The 26,821-nt window shown below is 39.7% G+C and overlaps 1 protein-coding gene across 4 annotated transcripts in view; it reads left to right on the top strand.

Moving 5' to 3' along the window:
* Positions 1–26,821, top strand: part of COL18A1 (collagen type XVIII alpha 1 chain) — a 1,701,455-nt gene that overhangs the window by 1,465,480 nt on the left and 209,154 nt on the right. For all 4 annotated transcript variants that reach the window (XM_044075903.1, XM_044075900.1, XM_044075901.1 and 1 more), the window contains one exon: positions 7,852–7,887. In XM_044075903.1, the coding sequence (XP_043931838.1) occupies positions 7,852–7,887 (36 nt within the window). The remainder of the gene's footprint in view (positions 1–7,851; positions 7,888–26,821) is intronic.

The following is a 26,821-nucleotide window of genomic DNA, read 5'->3' on the forward strand; positions in this document are numbered from 1 at the left end:
ATTTGAGCAGGCAGGGTCAGAACTTGAGTACCCTGGTAGCTAACCTGGAGGAAGTAATAGACAACTAGTGAATCAATACAGGGTTATCATCTCCCAGACATATTAACCAAGGAAGATGAGGGACTGCAGGATGTGAACTCATCAGGAGCAGAGCTGGAGATTCCAAGTTCCTGGTTAGTAATGGAATAGGAGCTGATTCAGGTCTTTGATGGTGAGAAGTTCAGCCAACTAGCATAGTACTGTGTAATTTAAAATCAGTGGGGAGGCTAAGAATACAAAGGCAATTGGGATGATTTGGAATTTTAGTAATCTTTATTAGGCTTCTCAGTTTGAGGGTCTAGGTTTACTTAGGGGAGTGGGAGATAAATAGCTAGATAAAAAGCTGTGGCAATGGGTCAGAGATGGAGCACCATTAAACTGGCCACTGAGAGATCTAACGGGAACTCCCCACCCTTAAACTCTTGAGTTAGTCTTTGTTTCATCTTATCCCACTCATTTAGTGTACACTGCAATATTTAAAGTATTAATCCCTTTCCCAATCCTTTCATGCATAAGAATGTTTGGATAAGGCATTTTTTTATTCATCTTTTTGATGTCATATACATGCTCATAAGTCCTCTTTTGTAAAGGCGATGAAAAAGGCTGAGCAAGTGACACATTTGGCAAGATATACAACCCAAGTAGCTCCACAATTGCCTTGAAAAAATATACAGTAGTACCCATAGTATTTTCTTTCTCTGAACAATTATCAGTAAAAATATAAGTACATTGTCCACAAAAAACACACTTATATGAACCCTTGTTCTTATCTTTCAAATTACCACCCCTCTGTTCCAATACCGTCTTTAAATTATCTCCTGATTTATGTACAACTAATGGTTGCTCACCTAAGTTGTCTAAAATATTTTTTTTAGTCTTAAAAATATTCCATTTTCTCTTAATAATATTTTTAATTTCATTGGAATAAGTACCAAACTTTAAAATAAATGTGTAGTCCCAATGGTCATTCTTGTATGGAAGTCTAGAGCACAGTATGTTTTGTTCATTTCTAGCAATACCTACTCCCATAATAGGTTTACATTTGAAATCCATGTTTTGTAAAACTTCATTAATAACTGAATCTAATCAGGCTTTGGAGTAACCTCATTCAAGAAACTTTTCACCTTAAGGACCTTAACTTCAAAATAACCATTGTCAGAAACCATTCTAGACAATCTTATAAACTGCCCACTAACTATCCTAACCTGTTAACTATAAGGATTCTTACTCAAAAAGTGGAGGTACGAGTTACTAAAAGTGTTTTTTGTATATGTTAGACAGAAAAGCCCCATCAACTTTAACTATAGTATTGTCTAAATAATTCAGCAAATATTTATTTTTGGAGGTCTATATTAGTAGTTTGAACGCACAATTGTCCGAACGCTGTAACATCAAACTGGGAAGTTTGAAATGTCAAAATAGTGAAGGTGCAGGACACCAAATATTTTCCCAGGGAAAAAATGTAGTGGGCTGTTTCCACGGCTTTGCTATTTCCTCCACTGTGGTGCAATCTCTGAGTTGGCATATTTAAGTAGGGGGGTGTCAGGGGGTGAAGCCCCCCATATTAGGAACAGTTTGAAGTATACGTATGTATTTTGGATTTGTACCGGAACAGCGATTTTTTTTCCCTGGGAAAAAAGTCGCTGTTCTGAGTGTTCGAACGTATTGCATTTCAAACTTCCGGGTTTGACATTTCCATAGTCAAACTTATTGCAGTTTGACTATGTGATATAGATCCTATTATTGGTATATGTAAACTTCAAAAAATCTGCAGTTTTGTGTAAATATTGTATAAATTCATCAATTAAATAACCGTCCCATCCTACAGGATAAAAATATCATCCAAAAAGTCTCAAATTTAAGTTTTACAATTAACAAAATATTTATTGTTGTTAAATACAAATTTCTTTTCCCCACCCATACATAACCAAATTTGCAAAAAACAGGGCACATGTAGCTTCTATAGCAGCCCCAATGGTTTCCTTGTACAGCTCCCCTTCAAAATAGATGTAATCGTTTTCCAAAGCTAAATTCACAAGATATAATATAGGACTAATATCTATATAAGTTAAAAAATCATAGGAAGTCAATATAGTGGTAAAACAATTCCATACCGAAATCAAGGGGAATGCATGTGAACAGGTTCACCACATCAGCAGTTGCAAATTTTCAGCAACCCATAAGTTGTTCTTTATTCTAGCTAAGAAATCCCAGGAGTCTTTAAGTATATGTGTAGTATATATAGTAATAAATTTCATTTTCATATCCATATATAATGCCAAGGGTTAAGTTTTGGAGTTATTAACTGCAACAAGAGGCGTAAAAGGTGGTGCAATTAAATCTTTGTGGATCTTTGGTATACCAAAAATAGAGGGGAATAAAAAGATTTGTATTTTTCTAAAACTTAAGTTCATTAAGACTTACAATACCTTCTAACAAGTGATCGTCTAAATGTAAATCAGCTTTCCTATGGGCAATATTAACTTCATTTCTACTGACATGAACATATACATTAGTGTCCTATAATATTTTAAACATAATAGCTGAATAAACAATGAAATCAAAAATCACTGTACCACCCTCCTTGTCAGGCTTCACAATTCTTAACAGTGTTATTGCATTTTAAATCATTTAAAATGTCTTTTTCTTTGTTAGTCAAATTAGTAGTATTCATAATGTGGTCCAGTTTGTTTTATTTGTAAAGGTCGTTCTGACATGCCTTCTCAAAAGCTTGTATTAGGGGGTGGGCCAAAGGAATATAAGTACTTTTCCTTTTAAAGTTAGGTAATACCTTATTGTCCTGTCTGTTTCTATCACTGTACATAACAGCAGGATTTAATTTATGTGTAAACAGTCTTAGTTCTACTGAAGTGTCAGTAATATCTAATCCCTAACTTGGAATAAAAGTAAATTATTTCCCAAATAGAGAAATGGTCTTTAGTAATAGTAATCTAGCTGTAGTCATCAATGTTGTACTCTTTTTGTAAGTGTTAAGAATACCATTGTTTTTAGTTTTAGTTTGTTTGTGTCTTTCGGCTTTTCCCAGTTAGGGGTCGCCACAGTGGAACTCCAGTCCGCTAATGATTGGTAGTTGATTTTTACGTGCCGAGTTACGAGCCCTGACGCACAACCTCCAATGAATGTATGCCCATTCACGCATGTCTCGACGCAGAAGACGCTCTAGCTGAGAATCGAACCAGACAGCTTCTTACTGTGAGGTGACAACGCTACCGCAGCACCACCACCGTGGGTGTATTGTTTTTAGTTTTAGTACAATTTTCTAAACAACTTCCTAATGTTTTTGCCTCCCTCTCTGTTGGGCTCTTCCTTTGTAATAATTGTTGTAATTTCTATGTCTTGCACCTATACTGTACGATTCTGTTTTGTATTGCTTTGTTCGTCCCCCTCTCTCTGCTGCTGTATTGCTATTCTCTTTGATTGGGAGAGTGGCGTGAAACTCCGCAAGGGTCATTAATCATGCAAAATGAATCACCATGCTCACTAAACCTACCCTCATCATCAACATGACAAATTGTGTGCTCTGTTCCCCTTTGTAATGAATCACCATGCTCACCAAATCTACCATCATCATCATTGTGACAGGCTGTGAGTTCTGTTCTCCCTTGAAATGAATCACCATGCTTACTAAACCTACTACTGGCATCATTGTGACAAACTGTGGGTTCTGTCCTCCCTTGGATTTGAATTCCCATTCTGGTTCAAATTAACAATAATGGAATATTTTTTGCCTTTCAGATAAGCTGTGTTAGATCCATACTATTTTACATCTCTCTCTATTTTTTTGTTCTATTTTTAATTACCTCACACTGCCTGGTGATCTTAACAGAAAAATCCATCATACTTGCATTTATACGTAGCACTTGGAACCATGGATTTGTACTTTCTAACCATCTCTGTAATCAGCTTGGTTGAAATGGGCATCCAGAGACAATGAAGCAATTGTCTTATGTTTACTGACAACCACCTTCTACTTAAATTGACACTTTGTGTGAGAGAGAGAAACAGTTATTTAATGCTATTGGATTCAAAACTCTCACATGAAGACATAAATAACAATTAGGTTGACAGCACCACACAACACTACACTCACAAACACATCAGGCCAACACATAGACCAACACATGCTGAGGTTCTTAAAAGTAATCTACCTAAACCAGAAAGATCTCTCCAAATGTACCCTAAAAAAACAAAGTACTCTCAGCAACCTCACAAACACACAACACAGGCAGCACCCACCAAGAAACATATCTCAGAGTTACAAGTATGTAATTTCAAAAGCCCATAGGACAAACCTGTACACAATCCTACAGCCTAGTCATAGGTGACTCCATTGTGAGACACATTGTTGTAACACTCACCAGGCTGTGGAAGGAGAGGGTCGTGGTCACTAGCTTCTAAGGTGCCAGGAATCCACATCATCATACAGACACTCAAGTCCTTGCACCATAAGTACAAATATGTCACAGTCATAGTAGCTGGGGGTACAAATGACTTAAGACTTACATTCCTGAACTATATAAAAAGAGACATGGTGAACCTAGCCTTGAGCAACATTTTGTCATCACCAAGACTGATGCCACAAGATGAGTAAACATTATAAACTTCAACAACTGGCTTAGCTTCTGATGTCATTTAAAGGAGTCTTACGTATATCAGCCTGGGAGGAAATGGTAGACAGTCCTATCTGTTTTGCCAAGGGTGGCCTGCAGCTATCTCCTCAAAGCTAAAATGTCTGCCCCCATAGTGATTTCTGGACTTCATCAATACAGACTCTCTGGACCAGTTAGTCTGTAAATCCTGGACACGGTCCTCCCCAATATGGGACAATTCTGCTCCCTACCAATTGTAACTCCCTCCCTGGTCATATCAGACCACAAATCTATTACATTCACCTTAAGACTGAAGCCAGAAGCATCATCCAAAATCTCTGTGTTCAGAGATTATGCCAAGGCTAATCCACTGAAACTGAGTGATGACCTGGCTAAATTCAGCATCCCCTACCATCTCAATGACTTCACTACTTGTACAGAATCCTTCACTGACAAATGGTATGCACATGTTAAAAGCTGCTTAGATGCATTTGTCCCTGTCCAAAGTAAACGCAATGCCAAATTCAAAAATAACCCCCTATGATAGAATCTAAATATAAACAGGACTGTTTGGTACACTTATGCTGTGCTGCTAAGGCCATAAGAAGGCTGAAACATGCATGTCCACAGCTAGTGGGGTTTGGCTGTATTGGCCTGAATTTGTCCATAACAGACTTAAAAAGGGAAAAGAATCAAGGGCATTCAGAACTGCCATATAGCTGAAACACCTGATTCCTTAAGGGGGTCATTTGCATATATCCCTTGTTACCTTTGATACAAGAGGTTTTAAGGAATCACGCAGTGGAAAATATAGCTTGGCTGGGTTTTTCTTTTAGTTTTTACTGATTGTTTTTTTTTTTGTGACCTTGTTACTCATTGTTTTAGTTTGTTAGTTGGGATATTTTGCAGACACCCTAAAGGTTATGGACATCAGCTGGGTACAACAACCTTTTGTTTCCAAATGTTAGCCAAACAGTCCACTTATGCTGTGCTGATGAGGCCCTAAGAAGGCTAAACCATGCATGTCCACAGCTAGTGTGGTTTGGCTTTATTGGCCTGAATTTATCCATAACAGACTTAAAAAGAGAAAAAAAGTTGTGGGCATTCAGAGCTGCCATATAGCTGAAATGCCTGATGTCCTTTAGGGGTCATTTGCATATATCCCATGTTACCTCTAAAGCAAGAGGTTTTAAGAAATCACACAGTGGATTATTTACATTTTGAGAAACACTGCATTGTAGTTTTTGACTTGATGTTATTTAAACAAATAACTGCATTCTACACAAGGATACTACCGCTAATACCGTTCAATAACTGCTGTAGTTTTGCTTTTACATGAATGCTGTTCACACAAATCACTGTATTATATACAAGGATGCTAATACCATTTATTTACATATTTACCCTGGTTGTGTAGCTGTCACTCTGTATCACTATCATTGCATTTTGCTGAGTATTGCATGATTTTTAGTAGTTCAGCTTAGGTACATGTTTTTTGATGTAAGCCAGTTCCCTATAATAGCTGTCCTTATGGTGGTGAGGTGTGCTTTTAGGAGCTTTTGAAAGGGCTTACCAGCTTGCTATATTCCATGTGGAAACACACTCCATGCGGCAAAGGCAATTTTGTACAAAACTGTTTCTGTTGTTATCATAGTATATGTGGGTCTTTCTAGTTGTGGGTGCTTCTGACTAGCAGTATATTTTTTAAAGGTAGGCAGTAGCTTACACTTAATAGTGTGTTAGTTAGAATATCTAATACAAATGTGTTGTTTCCATAACTTATTAGTTGTAATGGTTATGCAGTCTTGTAATTTATTTATTGCCCTCACTGTAATATAGTTCAAACCTTGTTTCAACACCTTATCAAAAAGCACATAAGCATTTATAACCATAGTCGACAAATATTAAAATAGCAAAAAAAAAAAAAAAAAGCACCATAAATTGGAGTTCAATCTCTCACAGTATTACAATAACTTCAGTTCCTTGGAGGACAAATCATGCCTACTTAGTGGTCAAGGTTATCTAGTAGGTATGAGGGCTCTGAGTACTGCCCCAGCCTGAAGGTTAACAGATGTATGTATTGGCTGGAGGTATCTGTTGCTCTGAATTAAGGAGCTGAACAGAAAAAAGTTAAGTTGGAGAATGCAAAAGAGGAGTCCGTAACAGTATCACACTAAGTATTCCCTTGAAAATCAACTAATAGGATGTTTTATAGCACAATACAGACATTGTATAGTGTTAAAAAATGCTATTACTTCATTATGGTAAACAAAATGTCTAGAGAGGGTCTGTAGTAAATTACTTTTATATCATTCTTATCCATGGTGGTTATGTTCTAGGTGCTGATTTGAGATTGTCATGGGAGTTAATGAAATACATTAACATTAAAATACACTCCCGGTCAACAAATTTAAATAAATAAAAATAAATAAATAAATACATGTCTAAGTATATTAATTTGTTTGTAAAATAAAATAGAATAAAATGAAATAAATAACTTTTGTAAATTATTTCAAGAATAACTTTCTTTGATGAATTTAATCAGAAGATAAAAAATATTTTGGGGAGGTAGAGTGGTTTATGTTGTTTTCCTCAAAGCATTTGGTTCTCCAGCCTGTTACTCAGCTAGGTATCTTTTGCATGGCATCTACATATCCTCCCTCTGTCTGTGTTCGGGTTTCCTGGCACTTTCAAAAGCCATGCTGCAGGTGAAATGGTTATTTTCTAAATAATCATAGGTATGCATGTGTTGTGTGTGTCTGTCCGCATGTGTGTGTGTGTGTGTGTGTGTGTGTGTGTGTGTGTGTGTGTGTGTGTGTGTATGTATGTATGTATGTGTGTATTTATGTATGCATATGTGTCTGGCAACAGACTGGTGTCATGTCTAACAGTTTCTCTCCTTTGTATCCTTTGAGTGCAAGATATTCTATAGCTCTCCAGCTATCAGACATTTGCTAGAGTAGGTTGCAGTAGGTTTTTTTTCAAAAGCTAAGGAAACTAGAGGAATGTTAGTTAACTTCTACTATTGTTGTTATTAATGTATCCAGTGTTTAGAAAGTTACTTCTGTTATGATATAGGGTTTAACAGTTTTTGGTCTGAGCCTTGATTTTATACATATGAAAAGGCTTGTTATTGTTGGGTTTTACAGTACTTATGAATGCATGACATACTTAACCACTTTTGTTTTTCTTTTGAATCCAGGGAGATCAAGGACCAGTGGGACTTGTCGGCCCTCCTGTAAGTATATGGATGAAAGTATTTTGAATGCACTTTTAAAACATATGATTATGTGGTGAATCTGCAGTTATTTTGTGTCAGAAGTATCTCTTGTCTTGCAACTTGAATCCATACTGCATTTGGTATGATTGAGATAGATGAATTACCAGAAAAAAGTCTGAAGTCAATTAGAATGCTCTTCTGCCTGTTATACCTGAAAGGGAACATTTGTGTCGAGTAGGGAAACATTAACTCTGTCTTGTTTATTCTTCATTATCTAAATTATGTGGAAGTGCACCATTGAACCATTCAAAACACCTTCCACTGATTCCTTCAGTCTTGTACTGCATAGCTCAGGATTGTGGCTCTGGCCATGCTAAAGGAATCCATAGACTCCAAATCCTCAGGAGAATTAAGCCTCAGGTTATATTCTTAGCTAATCCACATTTAAACAAACGCTCTATGGAGAATTCTGACTACTACTGTACTCATATAGCCTAGTTTTAACTCATCGGTAAGCCTTACCATACTTATTTAATATTTTTTTAGATTATCTTCTGTTTCTGTTTCGATTTGTATTTGTTTTTATGTGTCATGTTTTGATTTTACTGTATAGCATTTTAACTAGGTTGTTATTTGAATGGTGCTTTGTTAAATAATACTTTAATAAAGCTGGAGTTGAAGGTGTTGGTAAGAAGTTATAAAGAATTTGTGGAGCAAATGGGGGTGAGGAAAGTGACAAGATGAGAAAAGAAACAACAGATTATGAGTACAGAGGAAATAGATATGTTATAACATTATTCCTTAGACAAGATAATTACTGCTGCAGCTGAATTTCTAACCAGTTGTTCCAAGTGGCTGCTGTTAATGAAAGTCATACATCACTGCATGTACCCATTACGCAGTAATCCCTATCAGTAGTGGGGTAACTGAGTGTTATCTAACGATAATATTGGTCTTGACCTCTAGGTTTATTAATTTACTAACAAGTTAATCATGCTTGTGTGAGGTCATAGACTTGGTAGGATGTTTTGAAGGGTGTTTCTGCTTGAACTGCTTTTGATGCTAAACAGACCATGCTCTGGATTCTTGTCTTTGCGATTGTGGGGTTATCTTGCGTTCATGGACATCTCTTTGACCCACAAATGGGATGCTGTGTGTCAATCCTATTAATATCTATTTTAACCATTTCTTTTCTCTTGTGAAGCCTGAATTTTAGAAGGATGTTTCACTGGATGCCTTTGTTTAGCAGAGAGGATTTATGTTTTTTATCAAAACATTATTTGGCATTCCACACAAATAAGCCTTTATTTCCTTAAGGTGATCTTAGAGGTTGTTCTGAGGTAGATTTTTTTTGGTTATTTTCTTAGAGGCTCACACAAAAGATGGATTTGAACCTGCCACATCAGTCTGAGCTCTAGCTAGGTCACTTGGTGCCATGAGCAATTCACAGAGTACCAACACATTAGTTAAAAAAAAAAAAAAAAAAACAGAGACAAAAGTAACTGTAGCAAACAGATCATACTAGCTCCTTGTTACAGAACTTCATACTTCAAACAACTAAATGGATTTCTTTAAACAGCCATGATATCAGTTATGGCTCCGTAGAGCTCTTTTGAGTGTGTACCTTTAACTCCCAGTGGGCGTGGCTTCAACATTTAAAAATTGAAGTTATCACCTTACATTTTTAACAAATACCCATTGACAGAGGTCATATATCAATACAATTGTGTTTGCTATCATGTATGCTTCAAGATAAAATTTTCCGATACCTTGTATGTAACCTGGTTTTGGAATTATTAATGCAAATATGAACAGGCAATATTTGACGCCCAGAGGAGCAGTAGGAGGTAACTGCAGAAACACCTGGAGACGTCACTCGGCTGTAATGAGTTAAATGAATGCCATCATTGCACTTGCATCAGTTCATCGATTATTTTGGCGTACCAAACATGCCCATAACTGCTTGCACTTAGGGTAGGTGTCCCTTTTCCTCATCATTCTGCTTGTAGTTTTGCCATCTTAGAGTGAGCATCTTTGTACACTGACCAATAGGATTACCGTCTCCTGTTCACAACACAGAAGATAAAAATGGATCATTTGCAGAGTGAAAGCTCTCCACATATGGTACTACTGATTGTTTTTGGAGTGAAGTAGATGTCAGGATAGAGTTGGAAACTGTATCCCCCAGAACAATTTTGCAACTTCCTTTAGGGCCTCTGCATCCCTGCTGATGATACCCACTAACTTGGTGCCCCGTCTTTAATTCTTGAGAGGTTTCTAGGTTCCAGTGAAGGGACTTTTAGGTCTTTCAAATATTATTTGTTTCCTGTGTACATTTATTTATAGGACAATAGTTCAGGCTGCGCAAGGTTGAAAAGTGCAGGATGGGTCACATTAAAGACTTTTTGAAATGATTCTTTAACTTCTTTATCACTGTTGAAACCATTTATTTTTGCTTTCACCTTATTTTTTTATTACTGTTGTGTAAGACCACCTGGGATAAGGTTAGTCAGCTGGTCAAGTCTGTTTTTTTTCAGCTATAATTTCCACACTAACACAAATAAAGCTATAATAGTATGAAACTATATGATTTGGATGAGTATACAGTTTATGTAAAAAGCACAAAAATTCAGCATAGAAAATGTGATTGTATTTGGCTTGATTCATAGTGAATTTGCTGATAACAGACAGATTGACCACACTGTTCTACCACCACTTTTGACTAATATATTTAGATGTCAGATCACATTTTTAAGGCATTCTTGCAAGGATCCTTATTCTCTTGCACCCGCTAAATGTGCCACCAACCCCCTAATCTCTCTATAAGTACTACCTCCAAGATCACACCAGCTTGAAAGAAAAGGAAGTGCATTTCCCTTTCTTCTGAACTGTTGCAACATTGGAAGTAGAATCATTAAGGAGTAGTGATGCAGGGGAAGAGATCCCCATTAGTAGATTCAGAGCACTGGCACATATTCTGTTTTTGTTTTCTTCTGTGGTTTACTAGATGGTGGTAAGAGTTTTCATGTTTGATCACGGGAAGTGCTTTAAAGATTGGTCTAACAGAGGAGACATAAAAATGTATTTATATATAGCTTGCTCACCTCAATGACAACCCAAGAATAGCAAGACACGTAACTTAGCACAGGAGCAACATTAGCAGCTTGAAAAATGCTACTGGAATGGATTTTACTGACTATAGAGTATACTGGAATTTGATGATTTTGATAAGAATCAGGTGATATACAGTAGCATATTTTTAGCTCTGGTTCTAAGCTGACATAAATGTTTTGCAAAAGATTTAGTTAAGAGGACACTGGAGGGTTTCTTAGGGAACTGCATTGGTTTAGCCTACTTATTGTAGAATGTAATCACCCATGAAGGAGTAGGAGGGGAATATTATTTTATTTATTTGCAGTTTGATTACCGGGGAAGTCCACTGGGCCGAACTGACCCATTTGCAGTGGAGGCCCGGGAAGAAAAGCTCCAAGATGCATTATACAATTTAGATAAACTGATAGTTATTACTAAAGATATTACTCATAAATGCATTCAATATCATGCATATTTAACAAATTCATTAAGCTTGAAGGTAGGGATCATACAGTTTCATTTAGAGGAAAACAGATATGTGTTAGGTGTAGAAACAGTTTACATACAAACCTTTTAAGAAAATGTAAATGTGCTTTACATACACACATCAACAGTAGAATGCTATTTACAATATTTACAAAGTTGGGCTGCATGAGGGTAGCTGTAGGAGTTGCTGAGAGCTTGGAGAGAAGCTATAGAAATTGTTGAGAGCTTAGATAGGCTCATAGGAAGATAACTATGAGAGTTGTAGAGCTTGGGAACCAGAGAGAGAACCCCCTTTGATTAGGTTGGGTAAAGGCAGGTACATTTCCATTTAGCGAACAGGTGTTTGAATAGTTGGGTTTTGAAGTCTTCTGAGTTTGGTATGGTTCTTAGTGTGGAGGGAAGGGAAGTCCTTTTTTTTGCCTAGTGAGAAAGATAGGAGAAGTTGGCCAGCAGGACGTTTAGGTTTATGGATAGTAATTAAGTCCTGATTTTCAGATCTGAGATCTCTGTTGGGTGTATAAGGGGAAAGGATGTTAGAGCAGGACATTGTTTGGTGTGAAATATGAGTCTATATGCAGTAGTGAGTTGGAGATAGTGTAGGTAGTTTGGGAGTTCAAACCAATTCAGGGATTGTAGGTTTAGGCAGTGATGGGTGGTATTTTTAGATTTAGAGGCAAATTTAGAGATTTTGTTGTAGCAGTTTTCTAGTTTAGAGGTGATAGAGGAGGACAGGTTGGTTAGGAGAGGGGCTCCATATAATAAGGAAGGAAGAAGATAAGTCGAGGCCAGAGTTTGCCTGGTAGAGTTGGAGAGAAAGAGATTATTCCTATACAGCATACCTAGCTTTTGGTGGGTTTTCTTAATATTTTGTTGAATATGAATATCAAACTTGAGATGTTCAGCTACAGTAATGCCAAGTAGTTTGGCAGAGGGGACCACTTCTGTAGGTGAGTTGGTTTGACTATAGACTTTTAAGTTGTTTTATCGTAGGAGAGGGTCTTTGTGTGAGGGAATAGTAGAATCTTTGATTTATTTGCATAGAGAGAGAGGTAGTTTTGGCACATCCCGTTTTCAGTTGTTGAGAAGGCAGTTTGGGTTTTAGTCAGCAATTCAGAGAGCTTTGAGGCAGAGCAGACTAAGTTTGAATTGTCTACGTATTGAATTATTTTAGCATCAGGAATAGCAGTGTAAAAGTTACTGATGAAAATGTTAAAAAGCATTGGCCCAAGGATGGATCCCTGTGGTATGCCAGTTGGGATAGGTAGGAAAGAAGAGATGGAGTTCTTCCATTTGACTGCCTGTGATCTGTCTGGTAGATAACTAGAGAACCAGCATAAAGCATTATGTGAGAGATTAAGGTTTGAGAGATGACAGAGAAGGTGTGGAAAACAGTATCAAAGGCTTTAGACAGATCAAGTAAAAAAGAAGAAACTAAGTGTCCTGAATCTTGGGCTTGATTGAAAGTTTCTAGGAAAGAGAGTAGAGCTGTTATTGTGCTATGGCCTGAACGGAAGCCATCCTGGGTAGGAGTGAGAAGATTGTTTTGGGTCAGGAAAGGCATAAGTTGGAGGTGGATGCATTTTTCTAGGATTTTGGAGATTGGTGAGAGCAAAGCAATGGGGCGAAAGTTTGAGATGCTGGTATTTTTGCCTCCTTTATGATGAAGAAGAATATAAGCTGAGTGCCAGAGTTTGGGGACGTATGATTTTTTTATGGATTTGTTAATAATGATGCTGATTGGGAGAGCAATGCCATCAGCAGCACATTTTAGGAGGTAAGAGGGAATATTGTCGGGAGCGTTAGAGCAAGGTTTAAGTTTGGACAAAAGTTTTTTTATAAAGTTAGTGTAGATGGGTTTGAGTTCAAATAGATGAGGTGAGTTAGATGGGGAGAGTGTAGAGCAGTTGGGTTATTATTGGGAAATGTCTTGGTGAGGGTAGTTTCTATGAAAAATGAGTTAAATTCAGAGCCTAGTTCGAGGTCAGATTTACTTGAGTCAGGACAGAGATTATTCTTGGAGCCTGGATTGAGGAGTGAGTTTATTGAGTTCCAGAATTTTGGGGGGGAGGGTTTATTGTTATTGGACTGAAGTTTGATATAGTAGGATTTTTTGTCTTTGGTGATTAGTCGTTTTGCACAGTTGCGGAGTTGTTTACATTAGAGCAAGATATTAGCCAGTTTATTGTTTTGGTAAAGCTTCCATAGCTTGTCTCTGTGGTGCATAATCTGTTTTGTCTCTTTGGATAGCCAAGGAGCAGTTTTAGTTTTTATCCTTTTGTTTCTTAGTGGGGCTAGTGAGTTTAAAGTAGCAAGGAAGACAGAGTTGAAGTATTCTATAGCATTATCAAGAGAAAGGATGTTTAGAATTTGCCAGTTCATTTGTTTGAAAGTATTTGAGAAAGTAGTTTGGTTGAAGCTACTGAGGTTATGAGTTTGAATGTATTGATGCTGGTGTGGGGAGTAACTAGTTGAGCGACACATAAAGGCTGGGAGGTAGTCGCTAAAGGTATCAGGAATTGTGCCAGAATTGGTTATTTTATTTGGATCTGAGACTAGGATCCAATTTATAGTGGATCCGGGAGGGTTTATTTTGCTAGGTCGAGTGATGGAGAGGATTATTTGAGTGAAGTTTTAGAGGTTAATGGATAGGGAGGGAGAGGGGCAATTGATTTTATTTCAGTCAAAATTCACATCACCAAGGATATAAGTTTCATAGTTAATTTCAGTAGAGGCCCATAGGAGAATATTTTTGAGTGTAGAGATATTTTTACCAGGTGAGATATGTAGGGCAATGATACAGATATTTTTATGTTTATTTAGTTTTAGAATTCCAGCAGTTAGTTCAGTGTTCTAGAATTGAGGAATTGGAATTTGGTGGGGAATTAAGGTAAGAAGGTTGGAGTAGACTAGGGCAGTGCCTCCACCTTTTTTATTTAGTCGGTCATTTCTGAGACAATGAAATCCTGGGGGCAGAATCTCAGAGTTGGAGATAAAGGGCTTAAGCCAGGTTTTGGAGATGACTAAGATATCTGGTTGGTTATGGCTTAACCAAGCTTGAAATTGGTGTACATTGTTGTTTAGACTTTGTGCATTAATTGCAAAAATCTTTAGGGTGTTGAGATAGGAAGAAGAGGGTAAGGGATGAGGGATGACTGTTAATAAAGGATGTAGGACCAGGGTTAGGATGGATATCACCAGCTTGGACTAGGTTGTTGAAGGAGATATCCTTTAGCCATATTGGTCTGTCAGACATGAATTTTGGTAGACTGTAGATTGGAGCAGGTGACAGTGTCTTGACTTTAGAGGAGAAGAGTTTAGGGTGAAATAGGTGCAGAGGGTTGGACTGAATGAGATAAGAGGAGATAGAGTGGAAATGGGAGTAAGAGTGAGGGGGAAGGTGGGTTTGTATGGTAGTTGTCTTTGTGGGTGGTATTGGACAAGCATAGGTGGAATATGAGCTAGTATAGTATAAGGGAAGTAGGAACATAAAGAGGAGGCTGGGGGACTGGAGGGTGTGATAACTTGAGGAGGGCATGGAGCAAAGAGAGAGTGGTATGAGTGGTTAGGAAAATAGAGAAGGCTATGAAGAAGAAAGAGTTTAAAAAGTGATGGAGGTATTCTAGAGATTTAAGGAAAGAGGAGGGGGCTATAATTATTGGGTGGAGTACAGATTACAGAGTTTAAGAAGGCTGGCTATAGGTGGGAGGAGTAATGAGGGGTTAGCTGGTATTGGGTAGTTAGGCTGAAAGGGTGGGGTAAGATAGGAATAAAGCTAGGAGTACTGGGAGTGGGTGGGAATTGGGGGCAGGGTAGGGGAGCGGAGTGAGCCCATAGGGCGAACGGAGCGGGAAAGAACACTAGAGGTGAGTATGGCAGAAAATGTATCCGCAAAAAGCAGTTTAAAGGCTGTAGTTGGAAGGTATGAGCTAAATATTTCCAGCCAGAAAATGAAGGCTGCCTTTACAGAGGGTAGTTTAGCAGGGGAGGAGAATATATTTACAATCTAAGGATATTAACTCACAACCAACTGTTTGTGAAAAATTAAAACTTGTTGGGATTATAAAGAATATCTAGGATTTATATTGGTAGATGCTGCCACCTAATGGTAGAAGGAGACAGCAGGGATAGTTCGACCTGTCCTATGTTTAAATATATTCAGGGTAGTGATAACAGGAGGGGGAGAGGGCAAACGGTCTGCGGTAGGCTGCTAAAACACACACACGGGAGGGCAAACTCTACAGATAGTACATCAAGTCTACATTTAATTAGTGTTAAGCAACATACATTTACACAATCTTGTTGGGGGGGGTCTTGTCAGTAGTATTTTTCTAAGTATCAGGCAAGCTGGCCAATTCAGGGTGTCTTCAGGTGATGGCCGGAGGTATTCCTTTTACATTTAAAGCAGGGAGGGAGCACCCGGGATGAATTACTATAGAGGAGAGGGAGACAACACTGAGTTAGTTAATATTGCAGATGTAGCGGGGAAAGGTAGCAGGTAAGGGATATTTAGAGAAGGGAGGGTGTAACAAAGCACAATAGTAGAGAGAGGCTATGGTTAGATGAGACTTGTGCAAGTATGTAGAGGAAGATTAGGTTTAGGGGATTAACAATGGAAAGCAGCAGACATTATGCTATGAACAATACAAGTTAGACAATATAGGCTCCATTAAATAGAACGAAGCATTCATTCAGCAGTTCAACATGCTATCAGTGACCTTAGTCCATTTTAGAGGACAGGGTTATACAGCAGTAGAGCCAAATATAAGCAGCAGAAAGCAAGGGGTAAATGATAAAGTAATACTATAAAATCTCTAAACAGTGCAATATATGGTGTTCAACAGACTTAACACAGTTAACTACGATATGTTCATGCTGTGCAATAACTTGTGCTGAACAGTTTTCAAAACAGTTTTCAGAACAATATAATAGCCGTGTGCTGCCCTTATAGAAACAAACGAAAAAGAAAAACAGCTGCTAAGCCAGTAATTAAGCTAAAGGCTCTAGTAAGACCATTGATCTACCTTTTGCACATCTGAGCTCTGACATTGTTCTTTTCTTTTGTGTTCTGACAGAGACACTACAGTCTGATGTACCTCCTTTCTTCCCTGCAGATACAGTATTTAATTTTTCAGTAAGTCTTTGCTAGCCACCCTGAAAACAGAGCCTTATGGTCTGGTCAGGTTTGCTGGCTGAGGAGCAGAAGGTCAAAATCATCAAAGGGTTATCATGCATACAAGACAATGGTTCCCTACCTAGTTACTGGGAAAAAAATTACAAAGCTGACTTTTGAACAAATCTAAGTGTCTGAATGTCCACAACATGAAATTTTTAACAGAAGGTTTCTCTTTGCAGTGCAGATCTCCCCACATACCTTCCATGTAGGATGCTGTACCCCTCGGACCTCTGCCAATTATATAATTTTCTCAAAAAAACACTGCAGCTTGATGATATGAATAACCAAATTAAATAAGACATTTGATGAATGTGGTTTTCGATAACTGGTCAAAAGGTGCAGTCTGTACTGGTGTTGTTGAAACAAATTGACTTGGCTCCATAAGCTCACCAATCAGACTTATCAAATGTCAGTAAGGCTTGATAGTGTGAAGGCAACGACTGCACTTATGAAGTGCCTTGTCATTTCTCTACCTTCCACTTACATAAGCAATGCACTGACGTGCTGATAGCCTCCAGCAAGTGATACGTGACAGTAATTGAGTCATGCACTATAACCTAGAAATGCAGAACAAGTCAGTGAGCCAGATCCAATAAAACCTGCACTAAGTGTACATGATATGTATTCAAGAACAGCCTGCACATGAATACATGATATGTATTCAAGAACAGCCTGCATTTAAATTGGAACCTGTGCACTGAGAGAGAGCCTTACAAGACTATCTGCAAATATATAGAGCCGAGTATATTTTTCTGTATTATTCTGTATTATAGAGCTAAATTGTTGCTTAGATATCTGTTGTCTTACTGTTCTGCAAATATACAGAGATCAGTATATATTTTTCTGGTTTTATAATTTGCACTGTGATTCCACACATCTCTGTTGAAACTGTCTTCCCCACCCCTCTCCCTGTTCTTGGTTGTAGTTTAAATTTGGTGGCTTTTGCAGTGTCCGCCCCACTGTAGATTTGATCTAGGACACTCCCCCAGTCCCATCTCGTTACCGCATTCTACCTAATAAACCCTTTCTGCACTTGCTTTTAGTCCTTTTTAATTTAATTACATTTTTTCAAACTGTGTGTGGACTAATATTGCTACATACTCAAGTGTGCCAGCTTGCATTGCATGTGAATTGTTTTTACTACTGTTTTTGCTACTTTTCTGAAAAAAAAATTGTAAGCCTGTTTCCTACCTTTCCTGTAATTAGTGTTCCAGATACAGATTTGCTGTATCCAGAACTGTTTGTAAGCTTCTGAGCCCCCAAGCCTTTCTGTGTTGGAGGGAAGCCTTCTAGCTTATCAGTGGGCGTGGTAAGCATTAGGTAACCTGTCTACCACATAAAAAGTGGTTCTGGCCCAGAATTTGTAGTTATTGGCCATTTGGGCGGTCTTCCATCTCTCTCAACTTTCTGATTTGAAGGCCTGCATTTGCACTTGTTTCTGTCCTGTAACTCCTGGGCCCATCTCATTTGCTCACTCAAAAAAAAAAAAAAAAAAAAATTTATCTGCTTTTACTGTATTTGTGTTTCTTCCTACTTTATTTTGCTTTTGCGTCATCTTAATAGTACTCAATTGTATTTATTACTGCTTGGTGTAACTCATTCTAAGCCTTTTAGTTTAAGCACTTGGGCTTCAAACTAGTTATTTTACATTAAGAAGGTTTGTGGTCTGCACTGTAGTGACAGAACAGGTAGCTTACATCCTTCTAAGTTGGGAACTGCTGATTGAGGGCTCAGTGTCTGTTATTCTAAAAGTGTATTAATTCTGGTTTAAGCACTTGGGCTTCAGGCCAGTTATTTTACATTAAGAGGGTTCGTGGTCTGCACTCTTGTGGGAGGAGAGGCTGGACTCTGCCCTTCTGAGCTGGGAATTTCTGGTTAAAGGCTTATAGTGCCTGCATATTTGAACTGTGTCTTACTAAAATTGGTACACCTTGTTTGCTGTAGCATAGACTAGATCCAGGCCTGCTGAATCTAGCTTTGTTTGTATAACTTGAGCACTAATCCAGGCATTCTTTAAAGTATTCAATTGTATTTATTACTGCTTGGTAGTAACTTGATTAAAGTGTAGCTATCATTCTAAGTCTTTTGGATTAAGCACTTGGGCTTCAGACCAGTTGTTTTACATTAGGAAGGTTTGTGGCCTGCACTGTGGTGGCAGGACAGGTAGCTTACATCCTTCTAAGTTGGGAAATGCTGATTGAGGGCTCAGTGTCTGTTATTCTAAAAGTGTATTAGTTCTGGTTTAAGCACTTGGGCTTCAGGCCAGTTATTTTACATTAAGAAGTTTCGTGGTCTGCACTCTTGTGAGAGGAGAGGCTGAACTCTGTCCTTCTGAGCTGGGAATTTCTGGTTAAAGGCTTATAGTGCCTGCATATTTGAACTGTTTCTTACTGAAATTGGTACACCTTGTTTGCTGTAGCATAGACTAGATCCAGGCCTGCTGAATCTAGCTTTTTTGTATGCTTGTTGTTTGTTCGCTTGTTATTTCCCTGAAACGCTAATTCCACCTAAAACGCTGCTTTTCAGTGCTTCTGTGGATCCCTAGTGATATCTGCATTGCTTACTGTACTTATTTCCTTGTTTCACTTGAAAGAAAGTTACTGTTTGTCGTTTTTGCATTTAAGTTACCTCTAACACATTGCAGTTAAGTTACCTGGCACTTGCTCACTAAAGCAATTATATAAGTCAGCACTAAAAAATTTAAAGCACTACACCCTCACAAACTCCCCTTGAGTACCTTGTTCCCTATTGGCCCTTTTTTCAATTATAAAGGAATTCCCAATACTATTCTAGCATCTCCAAAGGTCAGTTGTCAATCTCCTCTCTGGTCCAGCTGGTGAATCTGGGAATCTTGAGGCAATGTTACAACTGCCTCATGTACACAGACAACCCTCTCCTCCTCCCAACAAATTCCAACACATGTGAGAGATGCAACCATATAGCCAAACTGGAGGCTAAGCTCTCTCAACTCAGTACTAGCGTAACCAGTCAAGAAGAGAAGGAAACCACACTCACTATGATTCCAGTCTCACATAGACCTACCACGACAGCAAACCAAACACATAAACACACAAAAACATACTCGGAGGCTCTAAATAAAAATCTGCCTAAGCAGCAGAGACCTCCAAAGCAGACACCCAAGCAACCGCTACCCCAAAACAAAACACATGCAACACATAGCACACAAAGCCAGTGTGCCGAACAGTCACAGCCCTTAAGGCTAAACAACACACCTGATACACTTGTAATAGGTGACTCTATCGTCAGGCACACTGACGTCCTGCTCACCAGGCTGAACAAGGAGAAGGTCATGGTGAGCTGCCTGTCGGGCGCTAGGATCTGCCACATAACACAAGCACTCAGGTCACTCCAAGGCAAGTACAAATATGACTCGGTCATTGTCCATGCTGGTGTGAATGACCTGAGACGTACCTCCCTGGACTACATGAAAAGAGACACAGAGGAGCTCTCTGAGCATGTAGCCCAGGCCGGTATGACCCTGACCTTGAGTAGCATCTTACCCTCACCAAGAATGATGCCACAATACGAAGACAAGATGATCAATTTCAACAATTGGCTTAAGTATTGGTGTCATTCAAAGGGGATCCAATGCCTGTCAGCCTGGGATGGCATGCTCAACAAGCCACGATGCTTCACTAGGGACGGCTTGCACCTGTCACCCCTGGGCTTTCGGATATTGGCAAAGGCTCTTGCTTTCCCCATAGTGCCTTTATTAGGCAAGGCTCAAAAGACAAACCCACCTCCACAGGTATCACAAGGGATAAAAAACTAAGAGTAATGCTACTCAACGCCAGAAGTCTAAACCTCAAGATGCACGCACTCGAAACTCTCCTTAGCATGGAGAACATCGATATCTGTGCAGTAACAGAAACCTGGTTCAAGGCTCCCGAGAGCACCCCAGCACTACAAGGTTATACCTCATACCATGCTTTTCGGCCCCAAAACTTGGACCGAACCACAAAAGGAGGGGGAGTATCAATATTCGTCAAAGATACCCACACCTCCAGGTTGGTGGCACAGCACGAAGCATCAGAGACTATCCATGTGCAACTAACAGTGGGTAATACTGCCTTCCAGTTTATAGCCTGCTACAGACCACCCTCCCAAACCCAGGAACCCCACTCAGCCTTCCCGAGAACACTGGAAAATATGAAGGTCCCTCCAAACACCATTATATTGGGCGACTTCAACTACCCAAACATAGACTGGGAGCATAACTGTAGCTCCAACACCCTAGCCCAAAGGTTCCTAGAATTTATAAACTCAAATGCTATGGAACAACTTGTTACCACTCCCACAAGAGGGGAAAACATACTGGACCTGATCATCACCAACATGGGGACTCTATGCTCCAGACCAGAAGTGTATCCCTCACTGGTAAGATCAGACCATAAACTAATCTCACTGGATATTCACATCCCGACCCCACCCCCTGCCCAGAAAACCACAGTGAAAAACTTCTCTAAAGCAAATTTCACACTCCTCAAAACTGAGATGGAATCCTTCAAAGCCCCCGAGCCTGTGGAAAATACGGCCCAGACTGCAGAATCCTTTATAAATGCATTCTATGAACACATTCAGGAATGCATGGCTCATGCAATCCCAAATAAAACCAAGACCCAATCCTCCAAAGGCAGATATCCTGTCTGGTGGACCCCAGCCATAAACAAACTATACAATAGAAGGAGGAAGCTACTACATGATAGAGCAAAATCCCAAAAAGGGAAGGCATCTCTGATCAGTATTAGCAAAAAACAACGGGCACTCATAAAATCGTCTAAGGCCAGCTTCGAGAGAAAAATTGCACAGGACACTAAGGATAATCACAAGGCTTTCTTTAGTTATGTTAGGAACCTAGGTGGGAATTCCCAGATATGCTCAGAATTAGTCCAAAATGACAAAAAGTACATCGAACCCACAGACATTGCCAACATCCTAGCTGACAGGTTCAGCGCAAACTTCTCCCCCCCCCACCAAAAGGGCAAATATCTATCCCAGCAGAGTGCTGGCCCCCTGACATCTCAGATGCTCAGGTAAGAGCCGCCCTCTCCAAAGCAAAAAACACAGCATCAATGCGACCAGACGATGTCCCGGGCTGCGTCCTACATGAACTCCAAGAAGAGCTAAACCCAAACATAAAACTACTGTTCAATCTCAGCCTTACTACAGGATATGTACCCAAAGAGTGGCGTACAGCAACAGTGGTCCCTCTCCACAAAGGTGGTGCCTCAACGGATCCTGGAAACTATCACCCCATAAGCCTGACTAGCTTGGTCTGCAAAGCTATGGAAAGGATCATCATGGACCTCATAAATAAAGATATTGGGGACCTACAGACACTGGATCCTACCCAGTTCGGCTTTGTTAAGGGCAGATCCTTCCTCTTAAACCTGGTAGATTTCTTTGAAACAGTCACCAAGGCCATTGACAAGGGGAAGGTGGTCCACACAGCCTATTTGGACCTCGCAAAAGCCTTCGATACAATACCCCACTCCGGCATCATAGATAAGCTCACCAGCTTAAATATAAACCCCTATGTCACTAGATAGGTTGCAAACTGGCTCAAGGACAGAACCCACATGGTTAGAATTGCTAGAGCCATGTCAGACTCCAAACCAGTTACAAGTGGCATCCCACAAGGCTCAGTCCTGGGACCTCTCTCGGTATATATTTCTCAGAGGTACAGGCCAACACGGAAAGACTGTGGCTGACCAAGTTCGCAGATGACTGCAAACTGGGTGCCATAATCGACTCTCCAGCCGACACAAGCATCCTCCAAAAGGGCCTCATAGAAACAGACAACTGGTGCCAGAGCCATGGCCTCAAGCTAAATGCCAAAAAGTGTATAGTCATTCCCTTTGGCAAAAACAAATTACCACATAGGTGGTAATCCATTAAGTACAGAAGAAGTAATTAGACACCCGGGGACCCAAGTTGATAGCAATCTCTCATTTGACAACCACGTGGCCAAAGTGGTATCCCACAAGGCTCAGTCCTGGGACCTCTCTCGGTATATATTTCTCAGAGGTACAGGCCAACACGGAAAGACTGTGGCTGACCAAGTTCGCAGATGACTGCAAACTGGGTGCCATAATCGACTCTCCAGCCGACACAAGCATCCTCCAAAAGGGCCTCATAGAAACAGACAACTGGTGCCAGAGCCATGGCCTCAAGCTAAACGCCAAAAAGTGTATAGTCATTCCCTTTGGCAAAAACAAATTACCACATAGGTGGTAATCCATTAAGTACAGAAGAAGTAATTAGACACCCGGGGACCCAAGTTGATAGCAATCTCTCATTTGACAACCACGTGGCCAAAGTGGTTAGAAAAACATTTTATATAGCCCACCTAATCATGAAGGGATTCACATCTAGATCAGGGGAGGTCATTATGCCTCTTTACTCATCCTTCATCAGGCCCATAATTGAGTATAATGCCCCTTTTGGGATGTACCTTACCAGACACCTGCAGCAACTGGAAAGACCCCAAAAGTACCTCACCAAGAGGATCAAAGGGCTCAAACAGATGCCATATGCTGCCCGGTTAAAAAAACTCCAGCTCTACTCAGTGGCATACCGCCTGCTCAGAGGCGATCTGTGCCTGACGTATAAAGCCATGTCCAACCCGGAATTAATGGACATGCTGCACCTCAAAAAATCCAAAACCCATCGAGCTACACGCTCGAGAGACTTGAACCTCAGCACTGAAATAAATAGGACATGCTGGAGGGACAGATTCATAACCCAGAGGCTCCCTTCACTCTGAAATAAAATCCCAGTCCAGGTTAGGCAGAGTCCCTCATTGACTCTCTTCAAGAGGAATCTTGATGAGTGGATGGAAGATCGTAGGTTTACCCCGGGTATCACTTCTGTGTCACTGTTAGACAGAGGCACAGTATACTAACCTCGAAAAAGGGCATAGCAAAATTAATTTAAAATGGGTGGCGAAAGCAAAACACACTCTGGCTAGGCTTATAAATGCCCTAGGGCAGATAGCCTAGTATGAACCTATGAACCTATGAACATTCTTATCACATTTTTGTGCTTTCTAGTCACTCAGAAAGATTGCACTAAGTGTACATGTAGTCTACACTTTGTGGTAACCTTTATGAATCCCTGTCAATATTTAAAGCTGCAAGAATATCAGTAGGAAAACTAAAATTAGGAGGAAGAAGGTGTGAGTAATGTCTGTTTTGTCTGTTCATTCAGAACATGTACACTTATTGTAGGCATTATTGAATCCCGGGGAGTGACTTCTCATCCTTTCCCGACATGGTTGGGTTTGTAGTTGATCAAGATTTCTTCTTTAACCATGGTCACAGGTTGCTTAGATGGGCAGCCTGATTGTGTACCAACACACTAACTCTTCCATTCCCCTATTTTGGATAAAGCAGATAATCTGATGCTGTACTTTTTCATTGGCAAACGGAGGTTCAGTCACTGAAGATCTGAATCCTCTAAGATGAGTAGGTTGTGACCTTAAGCTTACAGCCATCAGCTGTTTCTGTCAGCTGGATGAATTCCTTTGCTCTACAATTGCTGTATGAAATGCATTAAGCAGAATAGGGGCTTTACACTATGAATGGGAGCTCAGTCAAAGAGTTGTGTCTTTCGTCTTTTCCCGGTTAGGGGTCGCCACAGCGGAACTCTGGTCAGCTAATGATTGGCAGTTGATTTTTACGTGCTGAGTTGCCGGCCCTAACGCACAACCTTCAACAAAGGTATGCCCATTCGTGCATGTCTCCACAGAAGATGCTCTAGCTGAGAATCGAACGGGACAACATGTTGCTGTGAGGCGACAACGCTGCCGCAGCACCACCACCGTGGAGCTCAGTCAAAGAGTACTATTGGAAAACACTTGCAGCTTGAGGTGCTGTGTGATTTTATTTGGGCTCATCCAGTGTAGTCTCTGTTTCAGAAACTGGACTCACACTCCAGACCCTTTTTGCTAAGAGGGATTCCCTTATGCAGAGGGGCAGTAAGGGGATTCTGTACTTCATCTCTGTATAAGAATACTGAAACTTGTTTCCTAAAGCCTGGGCACTAACTAGGCCATCAAAGTGCTGTGTGAGAGTGCTAAGGTCCTTTGGCAGTTACACAACCATCTACTGAACAGCACTTTGCAAAAATAGGTTAAGCTTTAGGGTTCTCTGGGGAGTTAGGATGAAATAGCCAATGGCCAGCTCTCCTATATGGAGAAAGGAGAAGCCTGATTTTAACGCACAGAATTTGCAACACTTCTCTTGAATGGTTAGAAGCAGTTCATTTTTTCAAGTATTTCAGCTTTTTGTGACGTGATAAAAGGCTAATGACACAGTTAGATATGGTATATACCTTTCCAAATGGGATCCTCTCTTTTTGTCTATGCATCCAGGCTCTTCCATCCTTTGATAATTCACATTTTGCCTCAGAGGGTGATTTTACCTTATTTTATAAACATGTCATCTTATATCATGTTCCTTCTCCTGGAAGGCTTTTTTTGAGTGACTGTTATGTTTTCTATAAGACTTTTATAGATTTATTTCTGAAGAACCTTTTTAATGTCTTCCATATGGGTCAGGTCTTTTACAAGCAGCTCTGGTTCCTGCCTGTTTTCCAGATGGGCTCTAACCAAGAAGAAACCCTACTAAGTAAACTACATATTTGTAGAACATTATTGTGCTGCTTATACAGGACATCTGTTTTAAGAGAAATACATTTTTTTTGCTCTGCTGAGGTAAGCAATGTAAATGAATGTTTAAAGTAGACAGTCCCACCTTCTGCTTGACGTTTGCCTTTGTCACTGGTGCCAGTCGACTAACAACTCTCTTTCTGAAACTTTAATGTCAGTCTTAATAGTATTGTTGCCATTGTAGTCACATGCTTTACAGGAGTATCTTTTTAGAACATTCATGGTGCTACCTCTTGGGTAGCCAGCAAATGTATAACCTGTAAGTTGCATCCTCATTACATTGCTACTTTGGTAGGGCATGTCCTGCAAAGGTCAATTTCCCAGCATTTTCACGTTATGGCTCTGTAATCATTCAGTATTTGAAGCATTCTCATTTAGCAAATCCTCGGTTAATGTAGGCTAAATGAATACTTTCTGTTCTATTGACCTTTAAGGGATGCAGACGGAATAACTCTTTCTTCTTCTCTTTATCCTTCTGCTGCAGCCTGTTGAAGAGATGAGAAGGAACTGGGGAAGGATGACACCCCACTTTCTGTTTTAGATGCTCCGTCCACTTGACAGCAGTGAACAGTCCTAGTCTTTTATAGTTTTTAGGTTACTGCAGAACTTCAGAATTTTAAACAATCCTGTTCTGGGACATTTCTTGTTAACTCAGATATATTTGCTGATGTATTCATTTCTTTTAGGTTCACAGGTAGTCACTAGGAATATCATCAAGGAGGCCTTTAAGGAGCATAGCCAAATTCTCAAGAGCACTGATTGGTTAAGTAACTTGCTCAGAGTCACACAGTACACCAGTGGAGACTGAGAGAATCAAACCCTTGACTACATGAAGGATCTCTGGTAGTTGACTCGGAGATTTAAGGAGCTGTTAATGAACTAATTCCTGTAGTCCAGTGGTCCAGGGTTTGATTCCCTCAGCCTCCATTGCCTAATCCTGTGACTCTGAGCAAGTCACTTATCCAGATGGCTTTCTTGGGCTGAGTTTGAAAAAGATCCACGGAGATCAGCACTCTACCATGGTTAACATATAAAATAAATCTCATTGCTTTAATCTTCTGAGATGTCTGTCAGACTAAATATAATCTCTATTAGCAAATAGAGATGGAAATATATAGAATCCTGTATCCTTGTCTACAGGAGGCACCTTGTTAACAGTTGAAGGCCTTGTGTTCAACTGCCAGCTTTTCTAACAATTTGTGACTGGGTTTGGACTTGAACCCATAATCCCCAGCTCTGGGTGCTGGTGCTTTATCCATTTGGCCACTGTGTCCTGCTTTTCTGTTACTAAGTTGCCTTGCACTACCTAGATATGAAATGGTTAGTATACATAGCTGTGCATTTGTTTAATTGCCATCAGTGTAACTAGCTCTGTGATGTGTTTTATTTCAAAATTATTTGCAATTGTACTGAGTTTAGACTGGAGCTTTTCTCCCCAGGCCTCCACTGAAAATGGGTTTTTATACTGTTGGACATCCAAGCAGTCAAAAATTAATTAAACTAGAACT

Source organism: Protopterus annectens, chromosome 6.part1 (assembly GCF_019279795.1).
Source record: "Protopterus annectens isolate FY-2018-M chromosome 6.part1, PAN1.0, whole genome shotgun sequence".
Lineage (NCBI taxonomy): Eukaryota > Metazoa > Chordata > Ceratodontiformes > Protopteridae > Protopterus > Protopterus annectens.